At 44.5% G+C, this 24,256-nt stretch overlaps 1 protein-coding gene and 1 long non-coding RNA gene across 2 annotated transcripts; one reads left to right on the forward strand and one right to left on the reverse strand.

The window, feature by feature from the left end:
• Nucleotides 1-2,803: 2,803 nt before the first annotated feature.
• On the reverse strand, nucleotides 2,804-23,190 carry CPLX4 (complexin 4). The gene is made up of 3 exons (XM_055790423.1): nucleotides 20,890-23,190; nucleotides 17,743-17,830; nucleotides 2,804-4,558 (listed from the first exon to the last, which is right to left on the reverse strand). The coding sequence occupies exons 1-3, from the start codon at nucleotides 21,054-21,056 to the stop codon at nucleotides 4,331-4,333; spliced, it is 483 nt and encodes a 160-aa protein (XP_055646398.1). The 5' UTR covers nucleotides 21,057-23,190; the 3' UTR covers nucleotides 2,804-4,330.
• Nucleotides 13,598-23,962, forward strand: LOC129782700 (uncharacterized). The gene is made up of 3 exons (XR_008744724.1): nucleotides 13,598-13,792; nucleotides 16,372-16,478; nucleotides 23,190-23,962. It is a non-coding gene; the product is annotated as an uncharacterized LOC129782700 (long non-coding RNA).
• Nucleotides 23,963-24,256: the final 294 nt, after the last annotated feature.

The raw sequence follows: 24,256 nt of genomic DNA on the forward strand, positions 1-24,256 counted from the left end.
CTGGGAGCAGGGCGGCATGGGCCTGGTGCGTGGGCTCTGACAGTTAGGCTCACCGCGCTCAGCCATTCCCCCTGAGGGAGGGAGTGGCGATTCATGCTATAAGGCTATATTAATGCAATCCTTCTTTACTTGTTTTCCAATTAGCTTAATTGAATTCAGATTGCTTAAAAGTGGGCACTAGAGACATTTATCTTGATGGGATGATGGCCTTGAGCTCCAGCGATCCTATTAACTGTAAGAACCCAAATCCCAGGTAGGGTCTGTGCAGCAGTAGCTCCCATGTGACCTAATGCCTTAATCTGCTCCTCTTCCGTGCAGCGCGCACACACATGCACACAGAGGCACACACACACATGTACAGGCACATACACGTACGTGCACACATGTGCATATATGTACATGTGCATTTGTGCACACCTGCACGCAAGTGCATCCCCACACACAGAGCCCAGCACACATGCACACACATGCAAGTGTCTGCCCCTTAAGATTTCAGCGGCCTTAGGCAGAAGGCTGTTTAGTGCAAGACACTGGAGAAACACTTTCCTCTCTCTTAAGAGTTGGACTGGAGTCAGTGCACTGCCTGCCAGCCTGGCCCGCTCTGCTCCAGACTTCCCCATGGTCTGTCCCCTGGGCTAAGCATCTAGGGAAGTGCATGCCTGGTGACGTGTGGCTCCACCACCTCCTATCAGCATGCCTCCCCAGGCCTGCAGCTGCAGTCTGAGGACAGGGACAGGCAGGGCTGAGGGGCTGCACCTTGCTGGTGCTGGCAGGGAGCAGGGCAGCCACCTCCAGTGGGGTGAGAATCAGACTCCTGCTGAGGGCAGCTGTGCCCTGGCAATCACAGCACGCTGTGCAGGGGGCTCTTAGGGGCGTTTGGGGCAACAGTTCTGCCCCCCCCCCCCCCCAGCACGGGGCCAGGACCCACTTTGCCCCATCACTCCTGTGCACAGCCTGATGATAGCCACAAGGCAGATGCAAGCCCTAGCCGCAGCACGCCAAGGAAACTGTATGCAAGCTCAGGGCAGAAACCAGCTCCTCGTGCAAAGTAGCCCAGCTCTGCCACTCCAGACCGAGAGCTTTTAAGTCTCTGGCTCTAAAAATGGTGCCTAGGGCAGCCTGCTCCCTTCCCAGCAGCAGACCAGCAGGGCTGTGGCCAGTGCCAGGGCTGGGGAGCATCCCACACTGTGGATGGGGAGGGCCCCTGTCCTGCACCAGCTTGCAGCCGCCTCCCAGCCCCGCTCACCTCTGCCAGCTCTGACATGTTTTTGGAATCTCATTAATCGCTTGTTTGGTGATTCTGACTGTACTTTCTTCTCTGACCCTTTAAACCATGAAAATGCTGATCCTATATGTGCTGATGAATTTAATTAGCTCCTTTAAACCACCAGATGCTTTCAATAAGATTTTCAGGATGTCCCAGGCACATTTTAATTCAAAGGTCAAAAGCCTGAGGCTTGTTTACTTTTGTGTTTTATAGGTAAGACAATGCAGTCTGTAAAGTAACAGAACAGTACAGAGACACCTACAAATATTTATACAGATACAGAGGGAAACTGATTGATTCCCACAAGTCAAAGGCCGCTTGAACTGAGCTGGCAACTATTTTAACTACTTTATATAAAGACCACCTAAAAGAGCCCACTTGTCTTTCTACACAGATAATGAAATTCTCTGGTGACATGAGAGAAGGATCCCAAGAGACAGAAATAGGATCAGAAGTCTCTTGGTTTTAGGCAGTGTTTGAGTCAGCGTTAGTATTTGCTAGCTCTGATGCTTGATGAATGTGCTGAAGATAGGTCTTCTCTAAAGAAATGACCTATTACAACGGGAGAGTGGCTGACATCCTTTTCTGAGTGGAGGAGGGCATCCTCTGGGAAAAACAAGGAAGGTAAACTTGACAACTTGTATGATTCTTAAGCAAGAAAGAAGTAAGCGAGAAGAAAAGGCCTGTTTTCTTGGGACTACAACAGGGAAAATATTTGATAATTTTTCAAATGACTCTATGCCGCTTATATTTGAATAGTGATTGCTGAAGGAGCCTTCCTAAGATGATCTCTTGCATCCAAGAGCGGTCCCACAGAGGACAGGAACAACAGCTGCCACCTCGGCCTGTCCCTGAGCCGGTAGCTCCCACATCGCTGCCAGGAGCGGTGAGACTGCCACAGTACCCAGGCAGTGGGGCAGGGCTCAGCCCCATGCTGCCCCAGAGAGGTGCGAGGGAGGACCAAGGCAGGTGGCTGGGCACACCGGCAGCTCCGGGAGGCCAAGCAGGGCTGTGGCAGGGAGGCAGGTCCAAGGCCAAGCTGGGAAGTCGGGATTTGGCTCAGTGATCACCAGGCAGGTCCCAGGTCCAGCTGGCAAGCCTGTTTGCAGGGACTGTGTTGCAGCCAGGCACAGATGTGGCTGTGACAGACACCAGGTACAGCATGGTTTGGGCAGGGGCTGGGAGGAGGCCCAGGGCCATGGACCTTGCGGACAGCCAGTTCTCCGGACTGCCCAGCATCTCTTAAAGCACTGCAACTTGCTGGGGCTTGGCAGCCACCACTGCTCTGTGGGGCTGGATGGCGTGGGCCAACCCCAGCAAAGCAGGCTCAGTACAAAGCAGCCATCACAGCTGGAGTGTGTTGCAATTTTATCTTTAGCACTTCACAGACCAGTATGGGAGGCCAGGATTAAGGAAAGAAGAGAGAGAGAAAAGAGGGGAGGGAAGGTAAAAGGCAGAAAAGAAGAAAGGGAGAGACAAAAGTGAAAAGACAGAGGGAGAAAGGAAGGAAGGGAAAGAGAGAAAGAAGAGACAAACCATACTTTGTGCATTTATTCATTTTAAATGAATGTTTTTACTTGATTGGGTGGAGACAGAGGAGAGGGGAGGGGAGAGAGAGAAAGAGAGACTTATAAACCTGTAGGAAGGTGCTACATATATTCATTCACAAATTTCATTCACAGGCTAGCTCTTGGACAGCTTACAGAGTCCTTAATTTTATACAATATCCAAGCCCCTCAGGAGCAGCATTGCATACACTGTCCATGTACAAGGGCCGTACAACTTTTGTATGGGTTATCATGCATGATAACTGCCAGGGCTATGCAAGTGCAGAGACAGGCTGGTGCTCCCACCTGCCTTAACCACCATGGGGCTGTGGGGCCATAACCTCTGCCAGCCCCCCTGGCCTGCCCAGGCTGCATGGGCCCAGCTGGCAGCCCCAACAGCGCTGCAGGCTGCAGCACAGAGCCGTTCCTCCACTAGCCGCCAGCTGCTAACCGGCATCAGCTCTGCTTCTGGAGGAGCTGGAGGCAGTCGTGCCAGCACCTGCTTGGGTTCTCCCCAGAAAAAAACTGCACAGCAGCAAAGATAATCTTGCTTGGTCCTGAATCTAAAGCCGTTGAATCAGATCCTGCCTGTCCCACAGACTCAGATTTAGCACTAGTGAAAGCCATGCTTTTTCTCAGCGTTTAGGTGACCTACCCTGGCAAATCCTTCAGGTGGCCCAGATTTCTGTTTAGCCTTGTATAGAGATAACTCCTAGCTTATTTTAGCCTATACAAGTTATTTGCTGGTACCGCAGGCCCCAGCATTTGGCACACATAGCAGCCAGGCAGAGGGACACTGCTGCCACTTCATGTTTGACCTGCATTTGAAGACCACGAGGCTGTGAACTTAGAGCAGCCTGGAGAAGTCTGCATTGCAGACTGACCAGGTATTGCTGATAGCTACCCAGCCTTGGTTCCCTACAAGTCCCCACTAGTTCTGTATATGCTGACATTTTTGTCCCAAGCTGTAAAGTCATACACTTCGCTTTTAGCTTCTTGCTATATTTAGTACAGAGATGGTCAAAGCCTTGTTTTTTAAGTTTTTGCAGAAAACATCAACATTTGAGTACTGGGTTTGTTTCATATTTTTTGAAACAGACATTTTTTTATTAGAAATATATGTGTTTATTTCTGAAAGGGTTATTAAATGAGTGGTTACCTATATGTTATATATAAGAAGCACAATTTTGCTAAAAAATACACATTTAATAGCATCTTGATGGCTCTGAAAACATGGGAAAAGGCACAATTTCCCCCCAATATTAGCTTTTCTAATTCCGTTTTTTTCCATGGGGAAAAATGTTATGTTAAAAAATTAGGATCTGTTCTAACTTCACACTAAGCAGTCACAGCATGTAAATTTTGACATCCCCCCTCGGGGTTTAAGTTTCTCTTTCTCACTTTTCTATATTTACATGTAATGCTATAGAGCTAAATGCATTCCTCTGCCTGCCTGCATTCTGCAGCCCATGTGAGACAAGACTGAATTTACAGCCCTTGGATAGTGGTATCTCTTCTACATCACAGAACATTTCTGCTCAGCTGCCTGTTTTATTTCGGTGAAGGTGGCTTGTGCCTTTTCTTTGATTGCATCCATGTCCATATTCTGGATGTTCTGCAGCTGTCCCAGGATAGAGTCCTTGTCCTCTTCCTCCACCTGATCTTCTGCCACCATCTTCTGAAGGTCTTCTGGCAAACCCACATCATCTCCAGCCATCTGTATTTGATTCTCATCCAGTTCACTCTGATACAAGAAGCAGAAAATAGATACAGTACATGAGAGTATGTCTGCTATCCCAGGGTCTATGATGAGTCTTGCTTTTGTTTGTTTGTTTGTTTGTTTGTTTGTTTGTTTGTTTGTTTGTTTGTTTGTTTGTTTTAGGGAGAACTGAAACATATGCAGGGGTTTTTCAGAGTTTTTAGATGCCACTCAGGAATTCAGGCACTCAGTCAGCCCCCATACCAGTGCTAGAATTTTTCAGAAAACGCCAATTATATTTCTTTGAAGGGTTTCAGTAGTGTCAAAACCAAAGTCCTCAGTGTCATTTGGCATTTTAGAAACTTCTGCCACATGTGTTAATTGTGGTAACATGCTGATGCTGCAGGAAGTCCACCACAAGTTACTTGTATCCACCAAAGACCTGCTGCAATCTACTGCCTAGGCTATCAGCTGTTCTGCGATTTGGTTGGTGAAGCCATAGCTTTAGAAAAACTATATGGCTACCCTTCCCCTGTTCATTTGTGGTGGGCATTTTTAGGTATCAGCACTAAACTGACACCTTCTTGAAGAAAGATGCATTAAACTTAGTAAAGAATTACCGGAAAGAAGGTCCCCATCTTCCCTGAACCATGTCTAAACTATATCTAAGTCTTTGGTTGGCATCTTGGAATTGTGACGAAGAGCAAGGGCTGCCTGACACATAATCAGAGCAGTGCTGGTAAGTGGGGTAATGGGAGGACTTGGACAACAAAAGAGAGGATAGAAGGTTGGGTGTGAGTCTGAGAGAGCAAAAGGAGACAGGAGAAGGAGCTGGTTAAGCAATTAAAAGGGCTGAGATGCCATAAGTGCTACACACACTTGCTTCCTGCCTGCCCGCTGAAACGCTGGGGCTGTGTCTATGTTTCAAACAATGGTGATTTTGTTCACATTTTACGGTGGATTGTGATAGATCCAGAGCTCAGAAGAACAGGGTATTTTGACACAGTTCACACATCAAAGATAAGCATTAATGCCTCGTTACATCTCCAAAATGAAGCATGACAGCAGCAAGGGCCTGATATGAATAAGCAGCAACGCTGTCAGCAGGAGGTGTTTTTGAGAGTGAGAGCGGTCTTGGGTTTGCATGAATGAATGAATGCAACAATGAATGGAAGGACAGATATGAGCAATGTCTGCATCGTCTCAGGCCTTAGCAAGGACAGGCAGACTGGGATGCCTGACAACATAGCCACTATTTACTGTTACATATATTTGGAAAATGATGTTTGCAATAACTGTACTTCCCTTGAACTTGATTCTTCCCCATACCTCTTAGGCAAATATGGAGAGTGTATCATGATTGTTACTACCATGTGGCTAAAATGGGTGAGGACATTTCTTGACCTGTTTGGGTAAGAGTTGCTGCTACCAGATCTGTGGGAGCTAGAAACAATATCCCAATTGGCAGAAGTGTTCTTTATTGGTTGTGTGGCAGGAAAAAAATGTGTTAAACTTTTAATCAGCGAGTGCTGGATGTCAGAGGAGCTAACCCTTTTGAAATTCTCCCAAGTAGCAGTAGAGGATGATACGTGAACAATTGTTTGATGCCTTCTTGCACCAAAGCCCACTGTCCTACTGAAGTCTGAGATGTGATGCACAACACAGCCTGGGGATTCAGAATGTTCTCTGACCAAAGAAGAATGTATTCAGATGTAGTCTAAAGCAGTACAATTCTGCCAAAGTCACCTGCCTCTAGTCACTTGGCATTTACGCTGTCCTTGAACAGACCTAGTATGAGCTTCTGCAGGGTAGGGTTGCTCAACAACAAGCAAAGCAACACGTAAGAAATGTATGGCCTTTTCTCCTTCTTCCAAAATTTGACAGATCTGATTCCATTACTTTGCTTTGAAATGGAGATGTAGGATTAAGTTTCTGATTTTACCTGTTGTTTTGTTTGTTTGTTTTTTAAAAAAGTCTGGTGGAATTGGGTTAAAGCTTGTTTTCTCTCAAGGAGAGACCCAAAGATTTTTCCCACAGGATGCTGTTAAAGTCAGGCTAATGCTGCAAGTGCCCAACTACACAGTGAGCCTGCAGCTCCAAGCACTCACTTCTGAAAGCTGGGATCAGAAATGTGGTGCTGGAAATGCACCACGTCGTTGTCAAACAGCAGCGTGCAGTCTGAGCATGAGCAGGGTGTGCAGATCCCTGCTATCCCAGCATGCACACGCGTAGGGACTGTCACCTGGCCAGATACACTACCCTGCATCAGAATACACTCAGCTTGAACCACAGAGAGCACCTAAAACAGGCAGACCTCATGGACAGGACAGCTGGGGCCATGGGCTCTACAAACCTATACAGAAAGCCCCTCTGGACCCTGGCAAGCAAGCACTGGATGGGATGGCCTCTCTCCTGATGACTTTTAATCTCCATAGTCTCCAGGTCTCTGCAAGTGCTTAGACACCCTTTTAGCATCTCTGAGAACACAGAAGCAACATCTATTCTAGTAAATTAAATATGCCTGGCAGTGGTCTCTTGCCCCAAGGCCAGCTGGCCTGGAACAACCCACCGTGATGCTATTGAACTCTCTTGCCCTACCAGACAGGGTGGTCCCATCTAACTGCCTATTGGGAATGCCAGTCCTAACTCCCAAACTGGCTCTGGGAACTGCTTGGGAGAGCGCCCAGGCCAGAACTGGGTCAGACACTAGTCTGACAACTCGACAGCACAGGCAATAGAGCCTTAGTGCCTGGTGATCCTGGGTTTGCATCTGACGTAGTCAGGCTCAGGTCCATTTTGTTACAGGTGCAACACGGAGTTCTTTATACATACATGGTACAGAGGTGTACAGAAAACAGACAGTCTAAACACCTGTTTATATGAAGTCTGATTGTAAACAAAAGAGATCAAAGCTCACAGACAGAATAATCCACAGGGGAGCCACACTTTTCCAGCATTGCTGTGTGGTGTACTGCTTTCCCTAGGCCTAACTTACCCTGTCATAAAGTTTAGCTCTGCCTATGTGCAGAGATCCTTAGGCAGGCAGACCTGGTCCTGTGATTCATCAGGTCTGGACTGCACCAATTACATACAAAATCAGAGTTCATCTTGCCTTGTCCTGCAAGTGGGCTTTTTGATAAGCAATGCAGCAGGGCTGCAGGTACCTTGCAAGTAGGGACAAGGAGACATGGGTTGGAACCACCAGCCTTGTCCCCCCCCATAAGCACCCCCTTGCACCATCCCCACACAGGGATCACAGTCTGGAGTGCGAGGGTGGGGGGTGGGGGAGGCTGTTCAACATCCCAGCTGTCGGGCCCTTGTGGGCGCCAGCATGTTGCCCAAGCTGATGTCATTGAGAGCCCCCTTACCCCTGGGGCCTAGAAACCCCACTTCAGCTCATGCCTGGCCCCCAGCCCTGCCCTAAGCTACGTCACTGCTGTGCCCATGCCACAGTGGTCCCCTGCTGAGCCTGGCCTCTTAACTGCTTCTCCAGGAGAGACCATGCCTTTTTTCCTGGACAGCCACTGGGCACTTGCTGGACCCTGCTGCCAGCCCCAGCTCTTCCCACTGCATTCGGAGCCTGTGGGACCATGCCAGTGGGCAGGGGCACTGCTTGTGTTGGGGTCCCCTGGCTCCCTGGCCTTAACCTTCCCGGGGAGCAAAATCCTGATCCCACTGCTCTGACAACCACACTGTGGCTCCGTTTTTCTCACAGGAGATCCACAGCTGTTTCACTCTGGCCCATTAAGAAAACATTCAGATCAGCAAAAGAATTCTTCAAGCTTAGCAAATACTTGTTTTCAGATACTTGTCTAAAGCCTGTATGCACTGAAGAGCTTCTCCTGAAACAAGTTTCTCTTTCTGCCTGGCTGGTGCATCCCCTGGGGCACAGCTAGAGCTTATGTAATGGCTGCATACAAGTAAAAAATCCCTTAATTCTAGAACAGCGCTATTCATTAAATCAAGTCTTAACAATATTCCCATCAGAGCACAACAGAGCAAGAGCTGTTTGAGATTACATGACTGCATGTCCCTTTCATGGTGAGAAGCTTTCCTTTTCAATGTCTTTAGCAGCACTTGTTGAGAAGACACCTGATTGCATCTGAATACTCTTTCCCTCTAAATATCAGTGAACAAAAAAACATCCTGCTGTTCCGTAGCAGAGAATCTTGTAGAGCGGTGCCCACAGAAGTGCTTTGATGAGGGGAGGGGATCCACCTGCTTGGGGCAGATGACATAGTCCCTTCCTGAGGTGCTTTTCATGCATCATATATTCACATAGCACAACACAACCCCCAGCACGTGGACAGAAGAACAGCATTTGTGTGACAACACTCTGACAGAGAGCAGTGGCATTTGAGGTGACATGGTGGATATATGTGCAGACCAGCAATGTGAAGGGCACGGTGGGGCCCATGGGGAGAGGTTGCTGTGCTGCAGACAAGGTCTTTGGACAGGCTGGATGTGCCTCTGGTCAGATGTGCCTCTCCTGCATCACAGGCACTAGCACCTCAAGCCTCTTTGTTTAAACCTTGCAGAAGTTAATTGGTTACTGTATCCCAGTTCAGGAAAAAGGCAGTAAGTGAATAAAAGGGTTTTGTGTGGGTTTTATTTTTATCAATATATTTATTTATCTGTATATCTCATTTAAAAAAATGTTTTGTATGGAGGTAATGCATTGGGTACTCCAAAGATTAAAAAGTTGCCCACAGATCAAATGTCTCATGGCTAAAAACATCTTTCTGGTGACAAACCTAAGTTGACAATTCTGTTAATAGGATTAGGTTCATTAAGGGACTGCTTTCTCTTATAAATCTGGCCCAGATAGCATGGAGCTTTAGATTTTGCACTGAAAATGGGGCCCTCCTTGGTCCTGAATGTCATGCTTTTATTTACAATATGTGCTAGTGATTGATACTGGTGATTTTCAGGGTTTCTGTCCCATACTACAGGCTACCTGAAATGACTTTCATTTTTCAAAATAATTAATGCATTATCACAGGTCTGAGAGCATTTTTCTGCCATGATGTTGCATCATGGAGTTGAATTTTTTTCAGGGACATATAGCATGCATGTAATAATTTCATTTTCTTCCTGATATATGTTTTCGTAAGGGCTGACGAAAAGAAAGCAGACCTTCAACCAAGAAATGCTAAATAGGTAGACACAAGTGCAGAAAAGCATATCCTGCAAAATTTACTTGCAACTGCCACAAATCAGCAAAGCTAAGTACATGCTTAATATCTTCTTTGCCAGCTTAGAGCTCCTGCCCTACCTTGGAGGCAAGCCTTCTACTCTTATTACTGAAATTTGGCCCCAAAGAGGACCTAATGTGTACCAAAGCCAAGATACTGCTGGAGATGGGGCAGATCACCATTGCCTGCCCCTGGGTGCTATGAGGTGGCAGCATGTTCATGGGGGGTCAGCCAAAGGTAGCTGTGGAGACCTGAACACCACCTCAGAACTGAAATAAACACTGCAGAAGGGAGACTTTCAAAATCACAGCAAGACACCCAGCTCCACTGACTTTTAGTTGAGAGCCAGGCTCATAAGCATCCTGAAGCCTTTGAAATTAGCCCTTCTTGGGATTTAAAGCTGGGGCCTCTCAGAACATGGTAAGGCCATGGGGAAGTGTTCAGTAGCTGGCTTGGCATATGCCTCCAAAAGGAAAACAAAGCCTAATGATATTTTACTACTCAACTGCTAATTAAAATGCTGGTGTTTAGAGATTTAGGCTTACAATCCAATCAACCACTTAAAATCTTGTACTTTTTTTTTTTTTCATAATTAATCTTTCTGTAATTAAACTCGCCCTCAGGATATGTTTTCCTCTTTCTTGTCACTATGCTGAGCACTCACGGCCCAGAACAAACGGTATATTGCAGCTGATGAACACAGAAGAGCATAGCGGATAATCTGCCGTTGCTCCTTCTGCCCCTATATATGACGCCAGTCATGCAATAATGTATATACATGTTTCTCCAGGCCTACCCCTTTCTCTTCCAGGTGGATATTCTGTCTGGAGGGAATCTGAAGATGAGGTGCATTTCTCTAGCCTTTTTGATGCCAGGCTATAGGTATGAGAGAGTGCCAACAATCCCCTAATGCATCTGCTGTGGTAACAAATATCAGCTTTACACAGGTGGAGCAGATCCCGTGCTTATACCAGGCCCTGTTGGTTGTGTGGGCCTTATGCCGTAAGCAGGCAGCACACACAGCCTGTCTGGTTCACAGGAGACTGCAATGTTGAGCCAAAAGAGCTCAGCACTGTTGATTCCTCCCAGGCCAGCAGGTTGCCTTGCAGATGACCTGTGCGGTTGGCAGGAGGTACGCAGGTTTGGTAACGCCTGGAGATGTTCAGCTGCTCAGTGCAGACCTGTGTTTCTATAGAGAGGCCTGCAGCTGGAATAGCAACGCCTCTAGGAGTGAAAAAGGGATCAAGGTTCAGGTACAGGCAAGCGTGTGACCTCGATAACCATCTGCGAAAGACTGAGAGGCTAATAACACTTCCATGTAAAGGGATCATTTGAATGAGAAGCTATAGGTGCAGCAATATGCCTTCACTCCTGAAGATGATGAACTGTACCTTCAGATGATTTTAAAAGTCAAACGTCCTTATAGAGAGTCTGTTGATCTGAAATGAGTTGTTAAATAGAACTGTATTCACTTCAAATTTGCTTACAAAAGCTCTGTTCAACACCGACACATTGGCAGGGCAAATAGAGAGGCAGCTTAACTGAGCTTTCTTCACATCATTTTTTCCCTTGCTTTTTTCGGCCCCAGTACCTGTCTCAAAACATTGTGCCATAGATTTTTAAGACAGCACTTCCCTTTCTTGGAAAGTCAGTTAGCAAGGTTTTGGTTGCAAAACCCATGTTTTCAAAGTTAGAGAAAAATAAATTTTTCATCCCCGATTATGAATGAGGTGAGTCCTGCCCGACTGGGAAAACACAGATGATATAATTGTATCTAAGTCACAAGGTCGATTCACTTTTAAGCCAAACTGTAATTTGTCCTTAGGGCTCAATCGAGTGTTTTAAGAGCTGTGCAATTTTATGAACATGACACTAGAGGGCCTATGACGGCTCAGGGCTAGAAGCGGCATCAAACTGATGCTGCAGAAAAAATGCATGATTTACAATTCGTGTTTCCATCGTGTAATCACTTTCTGATCCTAGACGACCTTGTCAATTTGTAGTTGCTTGACTGCTGGGTCCTCTCCTTCCAGCATTTCTGATGTTTCAGTGGGCAAGTCTTTAAACACTTCAGTGACTGTTGCAAATGTTGTAGTGTTTAGTTGCGCTTGGCGCAGAAAATGCATAAACATTCAATCCTATTACTTGCAGGTTCTAAGACAGGCTTTTAAATTCCTCGGTCACATTTGCCTTTGCTCCCAATTCATGCCAGGTGATGGACCCTAAAGGGCTAGCTGGCTCAGACCAAAACTGTGTTAGGGACTGTCCGGTAGCTTAGCAATGGGGTAATGGCACTCGAGCACCAGAAAGCATGCCCCAGCACTGACTCATTTAGGAGTGCAGATTTAGCACGAGATCCACAGAGCACTGAGGAAACTACAAAACTCCTCTCACTGGCAAACGGTAGACTTCCTTGGAATGTGTCCTCCACGAGGAACCCTTCGCATCTGGCTCCTCTGTCAGGATAGCAGGATTGTACTAACCACTGGCCAAAAGCACCACCAGTAGCCACTGACAGGAGGAGGGAAAAGCTTAACCATTAGGCCCACTGCTCACAGACTTGTGTCCCTGCAGATCTGAAGGTAGATGAAAGTGATTGACTGAGCCCTCTGTTAAGGTAGTAATTTACTCTGAGGAGAAGGAAAAATGGCAGCTGGTGGAGCCATCTGAAAAAGTTCAGCCCTGTGGGAGAAGGCAGCGGAGATGATATATAGAGAGGTGGCTATAAAGTAAAAGATCAGTCCTTGGAGACAGTGGGAGTATGTGACGGGTTTAAATAATCTGCTGGGAAAGCCCGGCTGACTGGCAGGCTCTTGAATCTGGTATCTGTGGGCAAGAGTCCAGAGGGCTAGACCAGGAAACCCGATACATGTCATTTTCCGAACAAGGCTTGATGAATTTGAGTGGTGCCAACACACTGCTTGAATGGCCTTCAGGGCTCTCTTGTAATGAACATCACAGAAGCATTTTTCATAGTGAAACTTTCATTGGCCTTAAGTCATCCCAGGCTTTCTGCTTCGATTCCAGAGTTGCATTGGGCTGTTCGTCTCAGTCTCAAAACTCCACCTCAACCAACATAATATATTTCAGTTCATCTAAAATGCAAATTAGGTACAAGAAGATGGCGTAGGTCACCTCACTGAAGGAAATACTTTTGAACTGAATGCCATTGACCTAAGTTTCACTGAAACGCAGGCAGACTTCAGTGAGGCACATTTGGACAGCAAACACCAAGCCACAAAAACCAGACCGCTAAGAACCCTTGGCTGACATTCCCACTCCTTTTCTCAAATTCTTTCAGATCAAGGACAAGAAAGGATGCAAAGTATCTCTGGTGTCTTTAATACTTTCGGCCAGGTTAAATCCTTCCCACTCAGTTCAGAAAGGCAAGCACAAATCATTTGTGCGAGGGAGGCTAGTATTGCTAGCCAGGTGTGATAGAAACATTACACACAAAACCCTGTTTCTGTGCAAAAACATCTGTGTGACATTTTAGCACATCAGAATTTTGATAACATCAAAAAGATCCAACAATTTTAAAATCATAATTCCTTTTCTGTCTTTACAGTCACTACTGGAAATTTTTGTTTCCAGAAAAGCACACCTTTTTATGAAGCGGTGGGGGTTTTTTTAACGGACTTGTTACAAACTTCTCATTAAACATATTCTGAATAACTTCCCAAAGAAATCCAAGGGAAAAGGCGGCTGCTTCTGAACCCTGCCAACTAGTACAGGAAAAAGCAACGTCTGCGAAGCTCTCCCTCAGCGCCGGCTGCCCCGCCGTGGGCTCCGGCCACGGGCCGGCTTCGCAGCGCAGCTGGCTTCCGGCGGCGGGGCCCGCGCAGCGAGGGCAGCAGGAGGGCTTCGGCCGCGCGGCGCAGGGCGGGGGCGGCCGGCGGGCCCCGGGCCTACCCGGACCGGCGGCCTTGCGCCCCCCGGCCCACAGCGCCCGGCGCGGGACAGCCCGGGCGGGTGCCCTCAGCCCCGCGCAGTGCTCGTGCTTTCTCGGAGCTGAACCCCGGAGGCTCTGCAGCGGCTGGGAGGGCCTTTCCCTCGGCTTCTCCCCGGGCTGGGCCCTAACCAGGTAGGTGCCCGCAGGCCTCGGGCGGATTCCTGGCTCCTGTTGTTCCCTCATCTCTGTGACAGAACCCTGAGCCGTATGAATGAAGTACCCTGAGGCATTATGAATTTGTTGTCTGCATGTATTTTGAATGTGTTGAACTCCCTGTCGATAGTTAATTTCATTACTGCTGCTTAATTAATATAGACCAAAAAAGGGGCAGGGATAGTTCTGGAAGCATGAGCCATATACTGCCTTGACTCCAGCGTTTTTGTACAGTAACTTTTCTCTAAAAGAATTTGTGAATATTTTAATCACACTGATACAGTAATCAGGCTTCTGTCTGCCTGGGCCGGCACCCGCAGGGGCATGGAGGCTCTTAATTTCCTTGAAATCCCTTGGAGCCCAGCACCTGAATACCTTTGTGGTTCTGTGCCGCAGAGCAGGAGCCTGGGGCTTCAGTTAAACATATCTCGGTTCATTCTATTTGGAAGCTGGTGATACAAAACAGGCCACCAAAACATGAAGAAGTCCATATCTGCATGTGACCAATGAACCAGCAAGCCCCAAGCTCTGCTGACTGCAGGAGATGGAATGAGAAACAGAGAGAGCACAGATCACATGGTCGTAACACTGTCTGCAGAGGGAAAAGCAACCAGAGGACTCCAGAAAAGAGCCATTATTGCCAGGGCATTTGCTCAAATTTTAGATTTGCAGCAAGTCACTGAAGTCATATTTGACATAACTGTATGTGAAGGGTATCTTAAATGAAGCTGGGAAAACAAATCTCATTAGAAATCTTTTATAAGCAATGAAGGAGTGACCAGGCTAAGTGCAGTTTAATAGCATATAAACTACTGCCATTCTAAGATTTGGAGAGAACTCACGTGATCTTTTAATGATCTGTGAATAAAGTCCCTATGTAAACCTGTCCAAAGTCCAAAGACTTTCCAGAAATAAGCTTTTTTCACTACCTGTATAGAGGCTCAAGTTCAGGGATGGAAGCAACCCAGGTTTTAGCAGAGGGAAGGCTCTCATTGGTATCATAAGCTATGGGAACACACGTTCTACTTCTGTGTGTCAGGGTGGAAAGCAACAGCTCTTAAGCTTTCCCCCTTTCCCAGTAAATCTACCAAGTCAGCAACAGCAACTGGAGATCCTGCATCATGATGCTAACTGCAGAGTAACACAGCATATTAGGCTAAACCAAAGAAACGTGAGAGACCAGAACATGAAGTCAATAAATATTATGCACATACATAATAGAATAATCCAGTAAGTCCAAGAAACAGATCCTGCTCTCAGAAGCATCTGAACCATATTACACAGTCTGTGGACCTATGTAGGTCTCTGGGATCTATGTGCAACTCTGCCTAAGGCTGAGTTCAGATTCAAGTTCAAGTTTGTGAGCACAAAAACAAAGATCAGGTTGTTCTGCTAATTCTAGCTACAGCATTGCAAGAACCAGTGTCTTGGGAGTGGAATACATGTCACCTGATTTCAGCTGTCTGGTCTAAGGTAGCAACCTCACCTCCCTCTGCAAGAGGCATGAGCCACTGGAAGGTGACCCAACTCTGCCTTAAATGCTTATGTGAAAGTTCGGATAGATGAGGCTAGAAGTGCTGGTCTCTTTCCATTGATGACAGTGTCCCTAAATGACTTGCTTGGGTTAAATACTACAGTTTTTCTAAAAACTAAATTAGCTAAATTTACACAAGATGGATTCTTTACTTTCCTCCATTTTAATTAATCAGAAAAGCACTGGAAGGTACCGATCAGAAAACAAATGGTAATGACTCAGAGCTGGCAGGTGAGTGCTAGTGGTATAAACAAGGTCCCAAATTGCTAAGAATCACCAAATACTTCCTTGTGGAACATAAACAAAATCTTAAAAAATGCTAACATCTTTACTGTAGGTGGTGGTGGTGGTGGTGGTAGTAGTAGTAGTAGTTCAGAGCAGATGCATGATCCAAACCCCTACAGAGACTACTCTGTCCCATATTACCTCTCTCCTGCCTATGGAAGAAGTTTACAAAATGACAACTTTTCCAAGCACAGAACCCTGAGTTACTTTCTCTGGGCTGCATCTAACACTGCAACCCACTCTGGACAAAACTGGAAAGCACAAGTGGTCTGCACCCACATACCACAACCAGGTGCTGGAAAGTCACAGACAGACACAAAGCCTTTCAATTCCGCGGCCCAGAGCAGAGTCTCTAATTTCAGGGAGCCTTTAAATGCACAGTGGTAAAGGCCCTGGTACTAATTTGCACAAACAAGTCTTCAGTCACTTCTTCAGAATGAATGGAAAATAATATTCAATACTTAATGGACTTTCATTCACACCCTACAACAGTTTGTTTTCTTTTAACAAGTCTTTGGGGAAGGAAATTGTCCAACATTTTTGTTTGGTTGGTTGTTTTTTGAAAACTAGAACTAATTGTTTTCACCCTTATGATCAGTCATCCCTTCAAAGCATGCTAACAGGTTCGAAAGGCTGGCCTGTCTGGTACAAAAGTCTTACTTCTCTTTTCCCCATCATATCATTCTTGCCCATATATCTGCTAGCTATCTTTAGTAGTTTTCCTTCATTTCCCTTACAGAAGTCAACTACTGATTTGTTGTTCCCTGTGTGTCTCTTGGAGCCTTTTTTTGAAAATGTATTCACATTTCCCATCTTTTGAGGTTAAACAACAGACTACATGCCTTGGTAAGTTTGGCAATTCGTAATTTGAAATCTTTTAGAATTCTTGGGTATTCTTGCCCTTCACTGTTCAATAACCTCCTCTGATAACACTGAGCTGAGAAAATTCCTCTGATTCACCCCCATAAAAGAGACTGTCATAGGGAAACCTATCTAGGGACATTCATAGTGACCCTGCAGTTAAAATGAGTGCCAAGTATTCACTTAACGTTTTCTGCTGTGGGCTTATCTTCCTTGATTCTTTTGCAGAATCCTTCTCTGGCTTTCACTCCCTTAGCTCACCTCAATTTCAGCCCACAGTCCTACAAGAGATACCAGCTTTCTTCATTACAGAACCATCACCTTCTTGTGACAGGAAATTGTCTCCAGAATATTCACGTTTCTAATCTTTTTTTTGAAGTTTTATTTATTTAAAATTTTTTAAGAAGGCAAGATCTGTGGATGTTTATTACAAGCTTAGTGCTGAATCCTGTACTTTGATAAACCTTTGAGTTCTACAGTTAAATCCCTGAAAAACTGGAAGGTGATCAGAAAATAAACAGAGGAGCAAGTCTTCCTTCTAAACCAGGAAAACACGTTTAAATACAGAAGAGAGCTATCCTTGTTTGTATCCATGTGTTTTTATGTCAGGAAAACACTATCAACCTAAATGCTAACTATGCTTTCTGTCATGATCCAGCAACTATTGCAGCTGCTGCCTGCTTTTAACAAACCTCCATATTTCTCTGTTGCTTGAAGTTTCTGTTTATATTTTGGTTTTCCTGGGAACATTTGACAGCTAGTGTCAGGAGCACTAAAGAAAAAAAAATGGACAGTTTGCTTGTGCTTCTTGGAAGAAGATAGTAAAAATGAGCCTTCAGAAGTTTAGCAAAACTCAAGCATACAGCTTGTAGAGGAGTTTTCAGGGACTTCGTGTATTTGCTTATAGCTTTTTTTAAACTGTTGCATGTTGCTAAGTTAAGAACGTATACTAACTGTGAAACCTGATCAGATAACTCAACTTGCCTAGTCATCTGTTTCAGATCTGACAGTATAGAGAGGGATTATAAGAATCTTTCCACTAGATTCATCTACTGAGCAGAGAAAAAAGGGTCTAAAAGAAGCAGTCACTACAGGAAACCATAGCTCCTGCCTCCTCCATTTCTGTACTGAGCTGCAGTGGAGCTCCCACTAATGAAGGTGATTTGCCATTTTCAGAACTCTGCACTGGAAGTCAGTTTGTCTTAAAATTGGCCACTGCACCAGATGACATGGTGAACTACAGGCTTACCTTAGGGAGTCTGTACTTTTCTCTCAGATGAACCCTCAGACAGGCTCGCTCTGCTTTTTTGTGTGCAAATGCTGCATCTCTTTCCATCCTGGAAATCAGAAAAAACATTTCTTCAAGATGCTAATAAAATACAGCCTTTTACATGGAACCAGTTGCTTGGCTGCAAAAGGCTACATGCAGGTATTGTTCCCAGAGTGCTGTAACTTGTCCAAAGGCACAAAAAGGAACAGTATCAATGAAGTGATGCTAAGGAGCCAGGCTTCCTGTACCCTAAGCTGTTCTCAGAACAGTTCCCTTGAGTCCTGTGAAGAACTAAGGATAAGCCAATTCTACCTGTCTGGACTTTGTGCCTGTACTAGCTGTGGTTGCTCATTATAACAATGAACAATTCTAATAAGCAGAACAAAGTTACACTTCATGCTTTGCTTATTCCATCAGAGCACATATAGTGATGGGGCTGCCTGCCAATGCTCCTGTTCTATGAATGTGACATTCTTATAGGATAACAACACACACAATGGCAGAACGGTCTTCCTGGGTCAGACCAAAAATTTACCTACCCTAGAGTCCAATCGCCAACAGTAGACAATTGTGGACACTTACAGAAGAAAATCAAGAGCATAAGCACCCTGTATCAAAACTGCCCACCTTCCAAAAATCAGTAGTGTAGGGTACTAGAGCTGGAAATTGGCTCTACAGCACTGTCCTTCACAGCCCTGGATGGCCTCTGTCACCTATGAATTTTCCTGGTCTTTTCCTTCAGAAAATCCTATGGCAATGAATTCCACAGCTTCCCTGCATGGAAAAGTACTTCTTTTGTTTGTGATTTTATAAAAAGCTTTCATTAGATTTAAGAACTCTTCAGCACACTTTTTGGTTAGATTACTTATATATTTATTTGCAAAATGTGTCTCCTCAAAGATTTTTGGTAACATGTGGTAACATTCACCTTCCCCACCCCCTGCACCCCCCCCCCTTCAGTTTTTTTCCCCAGAAGCATTGTCATGGAAATTCTACAGCAACATTGATTTTCTTCTGTATTTTGTCACATAAAAGCTACATGCAAGGTGAAATGTTATTTTTTCTTTGCTTCCACAAATCACAAATGAGTTTCTGGGTTTCTCTCTCTCATATTCACATTAACTGGAAGCCATCTTAAACTTCTTTCAGACAGCCATTGATGGGAAGCTTGGAAAGAGATTTTTTTAGCCTTTCTGGAATATTTCCCCTCTCTCTCTCCACCTTCCTCTTCTGTTGCTGACTCCTCCAGTCAAGCAATTAGCAGCCATAGTCAGTACTGGGATATGCTTCCACAGGGCAGCATGCACAGCATGACTACACATCCCTTTAGGTGTCCTGTGGGGCTAAGGGTCAGGAGGGGATTTTCTGCTCAGGTGAATTTGAGCTTTTCAGTTGTCCTGGCATCATGGGAAGACATGGCAAAACTCACTCAGCCCATCTCCCACCATTGCCTCGGCCCTAGTGTCTGGCCTAATCTTAACACCTTTTTGTTCTGGAGGATCTAATTATTCCCTGGAACATGAAGCTTTGTGGGAACAGGGAACAGATGTGGGAGTAGTTACGTGACAGTCAAGAGCCTGTGATATACAGCACAAACTGGTGGTCCCCTCTTGCTTAAACTCTTGCAGTGCTGGAAGCAAATTCTATGCAAGCGTGCTGGAGACTGCCAGTGCAGGTCACTTGTTTGTTCCTGCGTATTACACATTTTCCTGAGAAACAGTGATCTGTGCATTTTTGTGTGTTTTATCACCAAAAACCCCCCACCCAAACCTGAGGAGAACCCAAGGCCTGAATGGTCGTGCAAAGGCCAAACCCTGCCCGAGTGTGACTCCACTGAGGCACTTCTCTGATCTCCACTCTTGTACAGCTGAAAACTGGGTAAAATCCAGTGCCCTGAAAACAGACATTCTGTCCATGACAGAGGTTTCTGACACACATTTACAGCAATGCATCAGTGTGCACTGTCCTGAGCTAATTTTTGCTCTCTGAAAGTACATCAGATACTCCTATTATTGTTCCAAACGGTACTTTCCTGAGCATTCCTGCACCCATTTCTCGGTACAGTTCAGCATGTAATGAACTCATGCCACACTGGAAAACATTGTAAAAATAATTATTTTTCCAAGCATTTTCCCTATTCTCAGGAATCCCGTTTTGCTTCTCAGTCTCAATAAAGCATCCTCCTGCTGGCAGGTGGTTATTTATCTTTTAAATATCCCTTGACAAACTGCAGAGCAAAACATTCTGTATTTTATTCCAAATGAAATGATACCTGTTCAAGGTTTTATGATATAAATGGCTGCTGCTAAATACAGACCTGGATACCTCAAATTCCGTCAGTGATTAACCTTTCACCTATAATCATCTTACAGAAGGATTTACACAACCATTATGTAATTGACCATTAGAGGAACAGATGCATTTGAGATTTAGAAGTCAATCGTTTTATTTATAATTATGCATGATTTGAACTCCTACATGTTAAGTCCTTTATTTTGCTTCTGTTTTGATATTTAAACACAGCAAGTGGTAAAGATCAAAATTACAGAAAAAATAAAAGTGAGATTTAATCAGCTGAAAAGTTCTGCTTTATTTAATAGATTTTAGAAAAAGTAACTGAAAATGCAACTACAAAATATAACCATCTTAAAGCTTTTCTCTAGATGAAAAACATCCATTTAAGATGGCACTCCTTACTTTTTCATTTTTGCCATAATAAACTTGCACAAAGAAAAGATTATGTATTGAAAGTGTACTCCAGATGGAGTTCTAGGAGAACAAATCATAATACATTTTAGAATTAACCCCTGCATTACAAACAGCTTTATACCCATGGAAAAAACTTACAGATAAAGTAACATCAACTAGGAATGAGTTCAGCATGTCAAGGTGTGGAGATCACAGGAAAGTGTAAGAGAGAGTTGTAGGATGGGTTGGAGGGGGAGGATAATATTTTATCATTTCCAGTTGGTGAACTTTTTATTTTGGAAAGCCTCTCTAGCAAAGATTGGTCTGCTTTAGAAAAAAGGGGAGAGCTGGATGTTTGGCTTTTTCTTGGGATGTTTTTATCTGCACAAAGTTACCAAGAATCAACCCCATACTGATAACAAGGGAACAGGTACTCACTTCTCCTCAACCATTTGCTTTTGATATTCCTCATACTCCTCTCTGGTCATTCCTGCAGCTGCTGCTGGATCAGAAGGAGTGCTTTCTTCTTTGCTTTCTTCCCCTCCACCTCCAAGTCCCAAATTCTTTACCTGGTTGCTCAACATACTTTTCATTAAAAAGGCCATCTTCTTAAGAAAAAAGGAGCTATAAGCAAACAACTACAAGGAAGTCAAACCAAACCAAAAATGTTTTCAAAACCAACAATTGTAAGCAAGAGAGTTTCTACAGCTACATCAGCTCTTCAAGGGCACAATGCTAGTGAAATGTGAATGCCAAAATCAGTTTGTCAGCCATAATCTGGATTAAAGAGTGACTCCTTAATATCTAGAGGCAGATGGTTCAGATTACTCCAAAAAAATCATTAGATGCACCTACCTACTTTTTATATTAATACCTTAAGCTAATTGTAGACATACACAAAAAATCAATTATAGTATGTGAAGGCATTTTGACTTCTTCAGTCTTGAAACTCTCACTTCCACAGAGATGAAAACATTCCCTGGAACACAATAGACCTGAATTAAAAACCTGGTTGACTAAATGGCCACAATAAAATTGTAAAATTGAGGCTACTGAGCAGAAAACCCTTTTAGATTTACACAATTAAATGAGATTTGAAAACTGGAATTCTTAATTAAGCAAAAAACCCAATCCTTTTTATCCATTAACATTTTATCGCATTGGACAGAAGTACATTGAATGATTTTTCTTCATCCACTTTTCATGTGGTTGGTTTGTCTCACAGATGAATGGGTCATTACTGCTAGCATTACTATTTTTTTCAAGAAAGTAATCACGAAAAAAGCAAATCACATCTTGCTATTTTGCATTCCTTAGGGTTTGTTTAAACTCTTCCCCAGGCTCTCTCCATCTAGATCACCCTTTGGTGCTGCAGAGAACACCTAGTGCTTTTAATCTTGTTAGTAGAGAAATTAATCTGACTGATTTTGTATGCTATAATGCAGCCTTGGTATCTGTTGTGTTTGGGTTGCTTGTGTAGGTCCTTATCCTTCGAACTTTTATTCACATCATTAACCTCACTGGGTCTATTCAGTTGAAGATTTGAGGGATCTGCCACCTAGATCATAGACTATTTTGGGAAAGAAAATCTGCTACATCTTAAAAGTTCGTGAATTTGGGTTGTGAGCATTTATCCTACTATGACTGGCTGCGCATGCCTTAATGAAACATTCTGTAATTTTGATTATCTAAATGCTTCTCCCAGCACTCATAATTTCACTGAGAGATGGGAGGATTCCCCTTTGCCTAATGCCTTAATCTGTATTAGAGCCTTTCTAATTAAAGCAGACCTGTTACTATTAAAAAAGAAACAAACAAAAAACCAAAAAACCAGGACGTTCTGTAATCCTGGATTATTAGTGATTATACAGGAAACTATTTTTGAAACAGAGTATCACTCAGCAGCACAAATTCCAAATCACAACAAAACTACTTTGATACACTACAGATACCTAGAAAGCATTTTCCTTAAATAAAACTTTATTTTTACCATCACTGTGCACTTTCAGAACTAGGCATAAATTGCAAGAATTTGTGGGAAGAATCAGCTTCTTACCTTTGACCATCTCTGACCTTGATTACCGAAACTGTACTGCGCTTGTCCAAATGGCTAACAAAACTGAGAACGCAGGCATTAGACAGCTAATCCCAATTTAAGCAGAGAATGCTAAACTTGAGCATGTATTAAGTCTGCAGTTGAATGCATAAAATCAAGTGAAGTTTGTGATCTGGAAAATGTAAACCCCACAACCCCAGCATTAAGTTTATACACAAGGTATCACTGCTCCTGCTTCAGAGTTACTTCAGAATGGACCTGGCAAAGTTACCCTGTTACACCCAAAGACTTCCCTGGTTCAGTTCGCTGCCTCGCTGAGGCATCCCACAGGCAGTCCTGCTGCATTTTGAAGGCTGTGTTTGTTCAAGAGCTCACATCTAGCTAGCTAGTGCTGTGGGCCCACTGCAGGACAGCTGTAGCTGTGCAGGCATGCCAGCTCCAGCAGAGCGTGGCATCGCCATTACTACTTCCCTTATCCTTGTGTAACACTATCACCTGGTAAGTGCTGTCCGACCCTGCCCAATGGTACTTCTCTGTTATTTTCCCAACCCGAAGACAATATGGACAAGCAGGGATGGTTCTGACCTGCAACCCTTTTTGCCTTCTGCTAAAACCAAAACCTTGCTCACTTTGCTGGTATTTGAGAGTCCTGTAAACAGGCCTAACCTAACATCTCTTTCAGGAGGAGGGTCAGTCTTTGGATGAAGCACTGACAGCTGAGCAGTAGTGGCAACCCCACGACCTAGAACAGAAGAGCACCTCTGTTACACAGCCAACTTTAAAAGGAAGAAATGAAAACAAAGGGTTAAATTCTAGAAAATTATTGGTGTTTTAAATACTGCTGTGAGAGCAAGCCCCTGAAAAAAGGTCCTTAGCTCCTAAACTACAGCCTGACTTATGTAAGTGACTTGCCCCACACTGCTCAGAGCACAGTGGATCTCAAGAGTGGGAGACAGAAGATCCAAAGTGAGGGGAAGAAGGCACTTGGTCAGTTCAGGCATCTCTAGAAACAGATGGTGGCTAGAGAAAGAGGGCATCACAACGCTGCATAAAAGTTTTGGTCTTGCTCACCTTTGCACCTACTGTTTACAGCACAAAGCTAACAACAGAAACTGGCAACACAGACAGCAGCAGCTGGAAGATTATCTTCTCGATCTGCTTCAGCTCCACAGCCAAGCTGTATCTTAACACAAGTATGTGGCACAAAAGGGGCCAAGAAACACTGCATGAACCATGTACAGATCACAAAGAGGTTTTCAGCAGCTTGCAAAAGCCATTGAACAGGTTAAACTAACATATTGCCACCGTTTACATGCCTGATCCTAAAGCACAGATGAGTTCAGTAACAGTACAGGACACATCACAGAAAAGCATGCTATGACACAAGTTTAAGAGCAGATAAATCTAACTTTTGATGGTTAGTATTTCCTCTAAATAAATGTGTTTTGACAGCTACTTGATGAAATGCTAGAATGTTGTCCTGCGACATCACTACTCAGTGCCAAATGCCTCGAGTCCACTTGCAGCAGCTGGCTCATCTTTATGTAAAATTCTCCTGACCAGAACAGGGAGCACCACTGGGCACTTCACAAATACAACATGCAGCACTGATTTTTCCAGTATTATGTTTCAGTCTTCTCTAAGAGTACAGGGAGTGTATCTGTAAACTTTGTGCTGTTTGTCTTTACTGAAGAGAAGCTTTGCTAACTTTGGGCACAAGTCTTGGCTGTAGAGACTTTGATCCCTACA

The sequence above is a fragment of the Falco peregrinus genome, chromosome Z (assembly GCF_023634155.1).
Source record: "Falco peregrinus isolate bFalPer1 chromosome Z, bFalPer1.pri, whole genome shotgun sequence".
NCBI classification, from domain to species: Eukaryota; Metazoa; Chordata; class Aves; order Falconiformes; family Falconidae; genus Falco; species Falco peregrinus.

Bases quoted from the DNA above. Each gene is read 5' to 3' on its own strand.
- CPLX4 (XM_055790423.1), bottom strand. From the start codon at position 21,056: ATGGCCTTTTTAATGAAAAGTATGTTGAGCAACCAGGTAAAGAATTTG. The intron at 17,831-20,889 runs GTGAGTACCTGT...TCTGATTTCCAG, and splicing joins AAGCAAATGGTTGAGGAGAA to GATGGAAAGAGATGCAGCAT. The intron at 4,559-17,742 runs GTAAGCCTGTAG...TTCTTGTATCAG, and splicing joins AAAAGTACAGACTCCCTAAG to AGTGAACTGGATGAGAATCA.